Below are 13,474 nucleotides of genomic sequence, written 5' to 3' on the forward strand. Positions count from 1 at the left end.
GGGCGGTCGGTGCGCTCATGTGGCCACGTGGCTGGAGGGTGTGCCTGTCCTTCAAACGAGAGCGTGCCCTTAACTTCAGCTACAAAGTAATACAAAAACAATTTTCTTTTCCTCTTGGTAGATGACAGAATTCCTAAAAAGTTCCAGAATTCCCTTGTTCAACTTGGACTCAGCACTATGAAGTCTGCAAATATATGTATAGGTCGACCAGTGCTGCTGACCAGTTTACATGGAAAACAAGAGGTACGAGTCCTTGTCATTTCCTTAGTTTGGAAAGATTTGAGGGTTTTTGATTGTGGTTTTCAACACCAGGAGAAAACGAAAACCTGCATTTTAAAGACCATGGCCCCACGTCAGCCTTCCCCTCCTTTGCTGTCCAACCACAGTGGGAGGGTGGTCCCTGCGTGTCATGGTGCAGGAGAGACCTACCCTGTTGTCCTTACATCCCCAGTCTGTCATGGGCTCCACAGAAACACTGTCTGGGGGACGAGGTCATGTCATTTTATTCAGTACCTGACTGCCCTCCTTGTTTGCAGCCTCCTTTCTCCTTGCCGCTGTGTTTTGGCAGCTTGGCTTGTTTCTTGTTTGCTGCGGCCCCTGCCTCTGCCTCGTCGTCTCCGCCTCATTTCCTAGTGCCCTTGCATCTCCTGGAGCCCTCTGCGAAGGCGCTGGAGTCTCTTCTCTGCTGATGTCATGCCTCCCAGTCTGTTCATTGTTTTGGGCGTAGACTTTTCAACATGCTGCACTGTGTCTTGGGGAAGAGAAGGCACTGAGTGTACAGCTCAGCCCACTGTCTGGATCTTATCATTTGCCTGATAAGGTCTAAGTTCCCTCCCAGCTCTGGAGTCAGGCCCCTCCCTGTTTCTTAGAGGAAGCTTGTGCTCCAGGCAGGGCTACCTGAAAGGTGTCTTATCTCCCTGACAGGGTCTTATCTCACTCTCTTCTCACCTGCAGCACCTGTGTCTCTTTTCCTAACCCCACCTCTCAAATCTCTCACCATTTTCCCTGTGGGGTCATTCCTAATCTTCACAGAAAGATGTAATATTTGTAAAAATTCTTCCACAACTTGTATCAGATGGTAGCCCCTTTGGCAGATGCGTGTACTTGGCAGATACTCTGTGAGTTATGAATTAATCACTGATAGTAATTTTCTCATGTTTTTTTCTTCCTGTGTCCTGGGCAGGTGTACACGGCCTGGCCTGTGTCCGGGTTTCCTGGAGGCAAGGTTGGCCTGAGTGAGATAGCCCAGAAGAACGTGGGTGTCCGAGTCGGTGACGCCATCCGCGTCCAGCCTCTGCTGGGCGCTGTGCTGCAGGCCGAGGAGATGGACGTGGCACTCAGGTCTGGCTCTTCTCTCTGGTGGCTGGGCCAGCGCTGCCCAGTAGAAATACTACAATGAGAGTCACAAATGTGAACCACATAAGTAATTTTGCATTTCCTAGTAACCATATTTAAAAAGTAAAGAGAAACACACGAAATCAATTACAATTTTATATTTTATTTGGTCACTACATGTTAAATCTTATTTTAACTTACAACTGTGAAAACTAATAATAAGATGTTTCCATTCTGTTTCTTACACTAAGTCTTCAGAGGCCAGTGTGTGTGTCGCAGTTACGGCGCATCTCAGTTTGGCCCCGTGTGTTGAGTGGCAGGTGGCCTCCTGCATTAGCACAAGCTAGACGAGTGCTGTGCGACTTAGGGACTGGGGACTCCAGTGCCTGTGGTTAGGGCGTGCCCCGAGACTTCGGGTGAGACGAGTTACTGCTGATGGTGTTGGACCAACCACGCTCTTCATCTTGGTCTGCCGTGTGCTCAGGGCTCCTGTCTTTTTGCGGCTGTAGAGAAGGGCGTACCGTAGGCCACTGTGAGCAGGCAAGAAGCAAGTTTTAATTGAGACTGCTCGGCAGAGTACCTGATGGTGTGTTTTAACTCGCTGGTTATTCAATCTAGTGAAACAGTTACTTCTGTCAAATTTTTAAATGGCCCCTCACCAAAGACTAGTTGTTGAATCAGCCTATCGATATGGTTAAAGCATATCTCCCATCCTCTGGGAAACTCTGTCTCTGATAGGATTTTGACTAGTTTGCGTGTAAAAATCTTATTAAGATCTGTTTTTTAAAAGAGCATCTTTTGATACTTTATTTAATTAAAAAATTTCATTGATTGATTTGACAGTGAGAGGAAGGGGAAAAGACAGACATTGATTTGTTGTTCACTTATGTTTTTTTTTTTAAGATTTTATTTATTTTTAGAGAGAGGGGAAGGGAGGGAGAAAGAGAGGGAGAAAAACATCAATGTGTGGTTGCCTCCTCCTGGGGACCTGGCCTGCAACCCAGGCACGTGCCCTGACTGGGAATCGAACTGATGATCCTTGGTTTGCAGGCTGGTACTCAGTCCACTGAGCCACAGCAGCCAGGGCTTGTTGTTCACTTGTTGATGCATCCATCTGTTCCTCCTTGTGGGCGCCCTGACCGGAAATGGTGGAGTGGGAAGGCGCTCCGACCAACCGAGCCATCTGGCAGGGCCTTTTGATTCTTTAATATCACCTCTGTAACAGTTCTGGGGTGCGTTTATTTTAAAACAAGAATCACAAAATGTTTTTCAAGCTGTATTCGAAAATGTTTTCTTCTCTTTTGCTACTTTTGTAGATGCGCTTTGGCATATTTTTTCTTTAAAAACAGGAAAATATTTTCAGAGCATTTACCAACCGTTTAACAAATGATAAAAGGCAGAAAGGAGAAGGAACACAATCTGTTGAGCACCCACTGTGTACTGGCACACACATGTGCATGCACACATTTTTCCTTTTTCTTTTCATTTAGTCCCCTAAACACCCTGCAGGGTGCCCACACTGACCTCTCCATCACAGATGAGGGAGCAGGCCCAGTGAGGGGGAGGAGCTTGCCTGCTCTTGTGCAGAGGCTGGGGAGGGCGGTCAGGGTTGCCATCAGGTCGCACTGGACTGCTCTTCACTCTGCACACCGGGCTGCAGGCACAGCCCCTGGTGACTGGGTGTTCGATCTTCTCACTGTGGGGCCTCCGGAGGACGTAACCCTCTTCGGTCATGATGGTGACCTACAGGGGAGGGACTGTATGGGTTTCCCATGGAAGCTTGGTTTTAAACTTTATTTTAAAAAAACAACTTAAGTCTTTTTTTTTTTAAGATTTTATTTATCTATTTTTAGAGAGAGGAGAAAGAGAGGGAGAGAAACATCAATGTGTGGTTGTCTCTTGCGAGTCCCCTCCTGGGAGCCTGGCTCACAACCCAGGCATGTACCCTGACTAGGAATTGAACCTTCGGCCCTTTGGTCCACTGGCCCGTGCTCAATCCACTGATCTACACCAGCCAGGGCAAAAAAAAAAAAAGACCGAAAAACTTATGTCATAAATGTGGCAGCAAGCAGAGCTTAGATAAGAGACTTAATTTCCAATAAGAAAACCCAGTAATTTTAATCAGCTGCTTAAAGCCTTCAGAAACATTTCAATAGTAAGTTTAGAGCTCCTTCTAGTGGAAATGATTGTATCCGCACCCATTCTTTTTTTAAAAGCAAAACTGGTTGAGTGTTTTTACTGTTCTTACACATCAGGGTGTCAAACTCATTTTCCCCGGGGGCCACATCAGCCTCTCGGTTGCCTTCAAAGGGCTGAATGTAATTTCAGCTCCTTAACAGTTAAGGAGTAATTGAATTCCTACAGTCCTAAAATTATTTCAGCTTTTTGAAGGCAACCGTGAGGCCTATGTGGCCCCCAGTGAAAATGAGTTGACACCCCTGTTGTACGTATTTGTAAATATCTTCTATTCAGAGTTTAATAAATAGAAACAATTTAAGTATAATTGGGTTCAGAGTTCTATAAACAAGTAAATGTAAGTATTTAGGGAGTCACATATAATTTCCTCTTTAGTTTATACATACATTTGACTCATGAAATTTCCTCCTTGTATTTCTCTTCCTCTCTCTTTCATATGAATACACAGTCAATTCTTGTTATTTGAGGTGGTGTGTTCTGTAAAATTGCTTCTAACATTGAATTAACACTGAACCATTCCTCCTAAGGGTGTATATGTTTTTATATTTAACATATATAAATATGTAAGTATATCTTTTATATACATTATAATCAACTCTTAGAACAACTTTTTCTGGTGTATTCTATTTTTTCTATTTTCCGTAGTTTACAATAGAGAAGAGGTAGTTCGGAAAGGAGGCCACCTCACGGACAGCTTCTGGAGTTAGGATTCAGACCCCTCCCACAGGTCCCGCAGCCGGGACAGGCACTGCACACTTCGCCGCCCTCTGGGCATCTGTGATGAGCGATATAACAAGAGGCCGGGAAGGTGGTGTGTGGCTCTGATGCTTTGCCTCCTCTGTGCACATCCACCAATGACTGGGGAAGCTCTGCTGGCAGTGACTTGGGGGTTACCAGTGCATTTAGCCAGTAGGTGAATTTGCGCGAAGGGAGTAGCAGACAACGAACACTATTGGTTTTGTTCCTGAGAAAGTGGAGGGCGTGGCTTAGACCTGGCCCAGGTGGCCCTGCTAATACATCTTTCACTAAGCCCAACCCTCACTTCCTACTGGTACCTGAGCTGCTTCCACAGGGGGAGGAGGGAAGTGCGCGTGTTCTGAGAACCCACCCCCCCAGGACATGTTTCTTACAGGTGGCCTGGTTTTAGGTGTGCCTGTTCCCTGTACTCAAACAAGCAGCCTTCCTGACATGTACAGTTAGTGAGAATAGGGCTTTCATTTTTCTAGGCATGCTCTTTCTCCAGAATAAACTTCCTTTGTACCATTCTCCTTATTTCTGCCTCTTCAGATAATGTATTATACAGGATTTGTTTTTTCTGAAAGATAATTTATAAATTATACCAAGGGAATGAAGTAAGCTATTAATAAAAGCCTCTTGCCACGCTAGGCAAGTTTGGTGAGGGACAGTGAAGGCCAGCGTTTTTCAAATGTTCTCGACTGACACCCAGTAAAAAAACAAACATTTTTTGTTGGGATTTGCTGTACGTACACATCTGCAGTGTGTATACACAGAGGGCACGTGTGCACACGCGTGCACCTGTGCACAATGAAATAGTGTTTTACAAAGCAGCGTTTGCCCTTTGTATGTGTAATGTACTCTGACAGTTTGTATTTCCTTTAACGAGTGCTGGGTGGGGTTGACAGGCGAGTGCACGGCCCACTGACGGATAGCCCCTACGTTTTGGAGGATACTGACTTAGGCCACTGGGGCATCGGACTGAGGGTGAGATTTTCATCGCTGTAAGAACTGTCTGAAAATTGTAAATCAGTCCAGAATTGTGTACATCATTTCCAGGTTGGGAACTAATTATGCTTTTGATTAGGTCTACATTACAACTATGTATGTGTGAGTTTATATTTAAGCTTCTGGTGTACTTAATTTTTATTTCTATTTTCCTCACCTCACCCTTTACAGTGACAAAAATGTGGATATCAGCGAAGAACAACTGGTTGATTGTCTTCTGAGAAAACTGGGTGAGACATATTTGAAACAGTTTTCTAAGAAGCAAGGCAGCAGCAAATAAAGTAACACGTCTTCGAGGTCTGGTGTACTCAATAGTTTCTTCCACATCAGCATAGAGAATATTCTCCTCAGTGAATTAATGCCCTTTTAAGATAGGGCTGTGTTCCGCACTGCCCCCCCCCCCCCCCCCCATTAATGGATTGGTAGTTGAGCAGCAGAGAGAATCCACACCGAGTCTGTGGACACAGTCATGGGGGAACTGAGACTCCGCGCCCTCGAGCTCTTGCCCTTCCCAGTGAGGGAGGTCACCTTGGTGTGTTGGCGTAACTGTGCCCATTGAGTTTAGTTTATTGTCAAACGTAGGCTGCCTGTTTGTAAGTGCAGTGGGGAGAACCTTTGCCATTTCAGAGAATCATCTTGCTTTTCTTGGATCTCCAGATAGTGCTCCCTCATAGGGGAATAGTAGGGCCTTTAGTTTTTATGACAGTAATTTTATTAATATTTCCATCTTTGATTTAGTCTTCCCAGTTTTTTTTTAATAGGTGAAACAAATGGCTACTTACACATTAAATGGGTGAAAAGTCGTGCTAACATACATGTTCGATAAACTGTTTTATAGATGGCAAGATTGTTTTGCCCGGCAACTTCCTGTACATCACGTTCTATGGACGACCGTGCAAGTTGCAAGTGCTGCAGGTGAAAGGGGCAGACGGCATGGTACTGCGACGGCTGCAGAGCGACTCTGACACTGACGCCCAGGCCGTGGCCTCTGAACAGGCCAGCGCCGAGGCCAGCGCCGAGGCCCTGCCCTCACAGCTGAGTCAGCTGGATCTGGGCGAGCCCCGGGTCCCACCGTCAGGCAGCACTCCCTGCAAAGCAGTAGATGACAGAAAGGAAAGTAAAGCTGGTGACATTTTGTTGGATGTCACACAGAGTCCTGGTGGCAGCAGTGGGCGTGGGCTCGAGGAAGTCACAGCCCCTGAATGTAGCTTTGCGTCTGCCGGAGAAGGGAATGAGGACCTCGCCAGCGGAGAGAGCGTGCCAGAGGTAGCCCGTCTGGGAGCGCAGTGCAGCACGGATACGTTCTATTTCATTTCTGCAGCCACCAGAGTCAATTTTACAAAAACTCATACAGATTCGAAGGAGCAAGAGAACCAATTCAAAGTAACTTATGACATGATAGGAGGCTTAAATGGTCAGCTGAAAGCAATCAGAGAAATAATTGAACTTCCTCTCAAGCAGCTTGAACTGTTCAGGAGTTACGGTATGCTTTCCTCAGTGTATGGCACCCCAGAGTGTCCAATTTAAACTCAGAAGCAGTTGGCTCATTCCACTTCTCTCACAATTGCTCTCCCTTTTACCCGTTTTTCTTTCCTGGGCGGTAGGTGTGGTAGGAGGTGTGAGTTGCTTTGGGAGATGCTGGTTAAGGGAGCTTTCTTCTCGGCCAGGCCTCCCTAGGCTGAGTGAGCTAGTTGTAGCCTCGTCTCTTCCAGTCGCACACTGCTCGGTTGCTCCTGCTGCATCTACAATATGTGCCTTGTCCGGCTGGATCGGCCGTAGTGACTGGAGGAATAGGCCAGGCACCCGTGGAACTTCTCGGTTGGGAAACGGAGCTGTGTGCGGACATCCGCACTGAAGCAAGTGCTACGGGAGTGGCTTGGTTTCCGGGAGTCCCGGGGCTGCTGTCCTGTGGCTCCTGCCCAGGTCTCTGCGTGTATGTGGTGCATGCCATCTCCATCTCTGCTTTTTTCTTTTCCTTGAATCTTCATGTGTTTGTGTATGTGTGTGTGTGTGTATACACACACACAATGAACGCTTGGATTGACATTTTGGTAGGAGTGCATGCACGTTTCAAGATGGCTGGCTGGGTGAAAATTGGGGTTGGTGGCTGCTCAATGCCCTCGTGGTTGTCCACACTTAGTTTTGGTAATGTGGGATGGGGCACGGCAACACTGTGGTGTCCAGCCAGATTTTTACCGGTGTGCCCTGATAGAGAAACGGTTACTGCCGGAGATCAGCATTTGGCCTAGTCAGTACATCTTTCTGCACAGAATACAGAAGGTCTGACTCTTACTGTAGTTTTGCGATGTGAGGTAAATTTAGATTTTCAACTTGTGTTTTAATCCATATGACAGCTCTTACAAGGGACCTGGCAATGCTGAACTCTGTCCTTTCGTTTCCTCGCAGGAATCCCTCCGCCTAGAGGAGTGCTACTGTACGGCCCCCCCGGGACTGGAAAGACCATGATTGCCAGGGCCATCGCCCACGAGGTCGGGGCCTATGTGTCCGTGATAAATGGTCCGGAAATAGTGAGCAAGTAGGTGCACACTCCAGTGGAATAAACAGTGTTGTTAAATCTATTTCTTAAGTGTGTTTTTTAGGGTTCCATCGTAAAGATTCAGTTTAGTTCCAGGGAGATTACTCAACTAACCAAGCTATTTAATGTCTACAAATGAGACATAATTGCATTTTTACATATCTTGAAAAACCACAATAAAGTACTGGAAATTTAAAAACTTACATTATGATGATAAACTCTGCCTATGCCATTATTACTTGGTGATAATAAATAAAACAAAATTTCACAGATAATATTTACTACTGAGCCCCAGTTACAATGATTTGGAGAATGGGATAAATATCTAGAAGTGAAACAGATACAGAATCCTTATCGCAGAGGTTTAAATTATGTAAGGTCAACCCAAAACAGTATGGAGACCTTACCCAAAGGTCATTAATTACTTTGGGTAATTAATTAACTTACTTATTGAGCAGTTCTGGTGTTTAAACAGCTATGACAGCATCTGGTCTTGTGTTCATCACGTCATTGTAGCATTGCTTTACAGAACAAACGGGTTACAGTCCAATAAAAACATCAGACCTCAGTATAACGTGCTTTTTTTTTTTAAAGAAAAAGTGCACTTTCTTTGGGTTATTCCCTCATTTAATCTTTGTTTTAGTAGGTGAGTGGAAGTACCTTTTCAATTAAAAAAAGTTCTGGGTCAGATATAGCAGAAACGGAAAACCGAAATACATGAACTGTGTGTAACTCGGAAAGCTGTTGGTCTCTACGTGCATTCGCAGTTGTGATAGAATCTGTCGTCGTGCACTCGGACCTGTTCTGCAACATCCAGACTCTGGTTTCGATCACGCCTTGGTTCCCCCCGCCCTTGATCGTTTCCCAGTGCGGTGTGATCCTTAATGTGCTCTGTTCCTCCTCTTTCGGCATTCGTACCTTCCTGGGCTTCGGTATTGTACTAAAACTAAAGGAATAGGAGAGGATCTGGGTTATTGACCAGCAGGCGATTCTTGGTCTGGACTTGGTCTGACAGCGTAGACTAGGGACCGTGTCAAACCTGAGCCACGGTATTGAGCTGACTTTCAAATCCCTTTCTTACAAATGTTTGTCTCTGAAATGTGGTATCTTCCGCAGTAATGATGTATTAAGCTTTACATGGCTGATAGTGTCTAACCTATTAGCTTATCGGTTAGGGTATTTTTATTTATCTGTCTTTTACCATTTGAAATGCTTGTATTCCTTATTGGGAATCTCGATTTTAGAGCTTTTATTTCTTAGTAAAGAGTGATTTGGTTTATGCAGTTAACTTGTCTCTTCAGGACATTGAGTAGTTCCTATTTTAAGTACAGTGTTGAATTGACTCTCTCTCTTACTGTATCAGACCACCACGTCACCCTCTACCTGGTTATTACTTGTATTCATCATCCGCTCTGTTATTTGTGCTAACAAAGCCGCCCTATTTTTTATTTTAGTAACTTCTGCCAGGTCCATTTGGCCAACTCACAGGTTCCTTGTGTTTATTCTTCAGTGCTGACCCAGATAGAAACAACTATATGTGTAAATATTGTATAAAGACATAATTATTAGAAGTGATAAAATACTCAGGGCGATACCTCCCCTACTAGATAAAAAATTAAACTTGCATCACAGCCTAAAAAAAACCCCAACTATTTGTCTGGAGTGTTGACTGCGACTTCACAATAACTCACAGCTATTTATTTTTCTTTACAAATACAGGCTCTGTGCCGGGTGGGAAGTAAACTCTGCCTTTGCAACTGGCGTAACAAAACTAAACTCGCGCAACTGTTGCAAGTACACAATTTTCCTTAAACATTAAAAATGTCATACCAATCCAACAACGCAGGGTATCTGGTATAGAACTACAGGGTTCTACTGTATAGAATCTAATACCTAGTAAAAATAACTTCATTCTCACGGCACTTTCATAAGAGGATTTAATAAAAGAAATACGTTGAGAAGCGCTCTTCGGAGAAAGAGTGAGGCAGTGGCTGCAGCTCTGAGAGGACGCAGCTGACCACACGGTCTGGTCGCAACTGTCGTCGTGTCCTCGTTACTGCAGTTTAAGACGGGATGTGATGCGCCTTTGCAAAGTCTGCCGCAGGCTCCGTCTGTGCTGTCCGGCGCTGTGAGTCCCCCTGAGATGTTCTCTCCCCCTGTGACGGTGTCCCTCACTCTCGGTAGCTGCACGGATGGACGTCCTTTCTGTTCTCTTGGGTTGCCTGTAGATCACCAGCATCAGCCGCACAAAGCGGAAGGGTTATCAGTCCGAAAGCCGATACAGGTCCTTGGGTTTGTGGAGGCTCAGGTGCTGAAGGCATCCTAACTAATGATGATTTATTACCTGCTGGGGGGTCACCTCCGCCCAACACCAAAGATGCTCTGCGTAAATGTGGTTTAAAAAAAAAAATGGCTGCATAGTATTCTGTCTGGATGTTTCGTATGCTGAAATGTCAATTTTCTTTTTAATATATGTACAAGTTGTTTGGAAAATAATTTTTGAAAGCAATTTTAAGTATTCTGGAACTATTTGGAAAGTCAGATGAGCTTTTATAGAAAAGGCTTTAAAAACCATGAGTTGGTCCTCAAATGTATTTTATTTGTTACAGATTCTATGGGGAGACTGAAGCACGATTGCGTCAGATATTTGCCGAAGCCACTCAGCGGTATGCGGTGTTTGCAGATGTTTGAGCTTAGTAGCTAAGGACGTGGTCGTCAAAGTAGAGACACCAACATTTTACACGAAGCAAGACAGAATAGATGGTGTAAATTAATAGTGGTAGCACTAGAATAGATTGTAAATCTAATGACTTTCTGGGTAATCTAGTTCTATCTAATGCTGTTTTGGAAGTTTGATAAATGAGTTATTAAATTACATAAGATAGCAAAAGGTACAGACTTCCAGTTATTAAAGAAGTCATGGGATGCAATGTACAGGGTGGTAACTATAGTTAACAAAACTATTGCACATTTGAGAGTTGTAAAAATAGTAGATCATCACTATTTGATGAAAGGATCTCGTCACAAGAAAAAAACTGTCGTGACTACACATAGTGATCATTTCACAAAAATTATTTACAATTATTACAAATATTTAAAAAATTACTTACACGTATTAAACTGTTATGTTGTATATGTGGAACTAACGTAATGTTACATGGCAATCATGTCTCAATTTTTCAAAATTACATGAGGTAAAAGTATCAAGACAGTGTTATTTGGTGTCAGTGGCTGTGCTTGAGCACAGACATTTACGGTTGGCTTTGTTTTGGGGGCTGGGCACAGTCAGCATGCGGAGTTCCCTTTGTGGACCGTAGTGCGTTAGCCCTTCGTGCTTAAAACTTAACTATACTTGGCGTCAAAGGGACACATGTTTTGCTATATAACACTTCTCCTTGATTATTCCTCAAGTAAGGCTACCATGTTACATGGTAAGGAGCATTAGAGTATGGTTTATAACTTGGTCTAATGTGATATTTATAATGTAGCTGTGTCTCTCCCGTTGTCTGGGTATTTAACTTACCATAATTACTGCTATCTTACCAAAAGAGCTTCCATTTTTAAAGTACTTTTTCCCAGCAGTAGGAGAGTTGAAGTAAGAGTCTCTAGTCCTAACACTGCAGGTGTTCATCATTGTTCAGTATATTTTTGTTGTCATTCTTATGTTCCTGGCCAGTGAGGTTCCCCTTATGAGAGGATTCACATCTTTTTATGGGAGCGTTGACCATCTTGAAAGTTCTTTCTTGGGTAGGGAAAAAAAGAGAGCATTTCTACTTTTTCTCCCTCAGACTTGAAATCCTCTCCTAGGAACGACATCTCTAGCCTTGGCTTTGGAATTAAGCCAGGCCTGATGGTCCGGCGGGCGCCGTGGGCCCGCTGCGCCCGGGCACAGCGCTGGCCTCACGGGCAGTAGCCTGTTTTCTGTGCTCTTCTCTCCGCGGGGGGCAGGCCCACTGGTGTGCGATTTTGCTGAGTTAGTAATTTAGGCTAGAAGTAGTCTAAGGCTTATGAGTTTAACATCCTTCTGCCTTTATCTTTAATAGTATTAACTAAATCCTCAATGTGACATGTTGTGTTGGATTTATAAAATTAAAACTAGGTAGCTTTAATTTTTTAATAGAAATGCCATGCATCAAATTTAAACATTAAATGTGTGTTAGAGAATTCATTTTGCTTCTTTGTCTTTAGGCACCCATCAATTATTTTTATTGACGAGCTGGATGCACTTTGCCCTAAAAGAGAAGGGACTCAGAACGAAGTGGAAAAGAGAGTTGTGGCTTCTCTCCTGACGCTGATGGACGGCATTGGTTCCGTGAGTGCAGCGCCGGTCTTGCTGCTGTGTGGGAGGGGTCGAGACTCGGTCGTCTGTGCACGTGTGGCAGCAAAACTACCAAGCAGGCCTCGAGGTCTGGGTCATTTTAGGGTGAGGGGGAACGCTAGCTGTAAAAACTAGAGGAAAGGACCAAGAGATGATTCTCCGGGGCAGATTTCTTGGTGACTGCTGGGGCAGTGTAACCTGGCGTGTGTTTCTACCATATAAAATAACATCCAACAATGGGCCCCGGCTGGGGTGGCTCGGGATGAGCGCCGGCCTGCGAACCAAGGGGTCACCTGTTCACTTCCCAGTCAGGGCACGTGCCTGGGTTGCCGGCCAGGTCCCCGTTTGGGGCACACGAGAGGCAACCACACATTGTTTGTCTCCCTCTCTTTCTCCCTCCCTTCCCCTCTCTGGAAATGAACAAATAAAATCTTAAAAAAAAAAATACAACAGTGGGTTTATTTTGTAATAAACAAATGTTACTAACTTAAAAACTGGAATCAGAAATGGATAAGAAAGACTTAGTGGTGAAATTTTGGGGAGTTTGCAAAGAAATCTCATGAGTGTCTTTTGCACATGTATAAATTGAGTCTCTGGGGACAAGTGAAAGGAAAGAGAGTGAGAGCACTGGACACTGTGTCTCCACAACATTTGGAAAGCCTCTGCCTTGTTGCAGCTTCCCTGGCAGGGCACGCTCTCTCGGGTTAATGAGGTCTGTGCTAATGAGGGACGGGAGGCCCGCACTCCTGACGATCATTGATCATAAGAAGACACTTGTTATGCAGGGTCGTAAATAACTTATTTTTACAGTCATGTTAGAGCCTAAAGAAATTTTTTAAATTGTGTAATCCCAGGTGCTCCTTTTGCATGTTAAAAAGAATGGACTATTAGAACTTTTTGGTTTGTACGGCCTGTTGGTAGAAACTGAACACATGAAAATAATGTGAAGGTTTCATATTGAGTCTTTCTCTTTCTTTTAAATCTTTACCCAAGGATATGTTTATTGATTTTAGAGAGAGGAAGGTGGGGGGGAACACTGATGTGAGAGAGAAACATTGGTGGGTTGCCTCCCACATGCTCCCTGACCAGGGATCGAACTCGCATCTTGGGTGTGTGCCCTGACTGGGGATCGAACCTGTAGCTCTTCGGTGTATAGGATGATGTTTCCCCCTGACTGAGCCACCTGGCCAGGGTGAGCCTCTGTTATTTGCTGACAGTGTGTTACAATTTTAAGAGTAACACAAGAGAAGGGTTGCTCTCAGGGGGAGGCTAGAGGACCAGCTGGTTCTCAGTCTTGGGCCAGTACCTTGGTGTGATCGTCACGTCTCAGGGTTGGCTCTCTGGGG

The 13,474-nt window shown here is 44.6% G+C and overlaps 1 protein-coding gene across 7 annotated transcripts in view; it reads left to right on the plus strand.

Moving 5' to 3' along the window:
• AFG2A (AFG2 AAA ATPase homolog A) overlaps positions 1-13,474 on the plus strand; it is a 191,930-nt gene that overhangs the window by 4,751 nt on the left and 173,705 nt on the right. For all 7 annotated transcript variants that reach the window (XM_045202464.3, XM_024569009.3, XM_053911556.1 and 4 more), the window contains exons 2-8: positions 122-243; positions 1,184-1,341; positions 5,446-5,504; positions 6,113-6,757; positions 7,681-7,810; positions 10,420-10,476; positions 11,999-12,122. In XM_045202464.3, the coding sequence (XP_045058399.2) occupies positions 122-243; positions 1,184-1,341; positions 5,446-5,504; positions 6,113-6,757; positions 7,681-7,810; positions 10,420-10,476; positions 11,999-12,122 (1,295 nt within the window). The remainder of the gene's footprint in view (positions 1-121; positions 244-1,183; positions 1,342-5,445; positions 5,505-6,112; positions 6,758-7,680; positions 7,811-10,419; positions 10,477-11,998; positions 12,123-13,474) is intronic.

The sequence above is a fragment of the Desmodus rotundus genome, chromosome 9 (genome assembly GCF_022682495.2).
Source record: "Desmodus rotundus isolate HL8 chromosome 9, HLdesRot8A.1, whole genome shotgun sequence".
Lineage (NCBI taxonomy): Eukaryota > Metazoa > Chordata > Mammalia > Chiroptera > Phyllostomidae > Desmodus > Desmodus rotundus.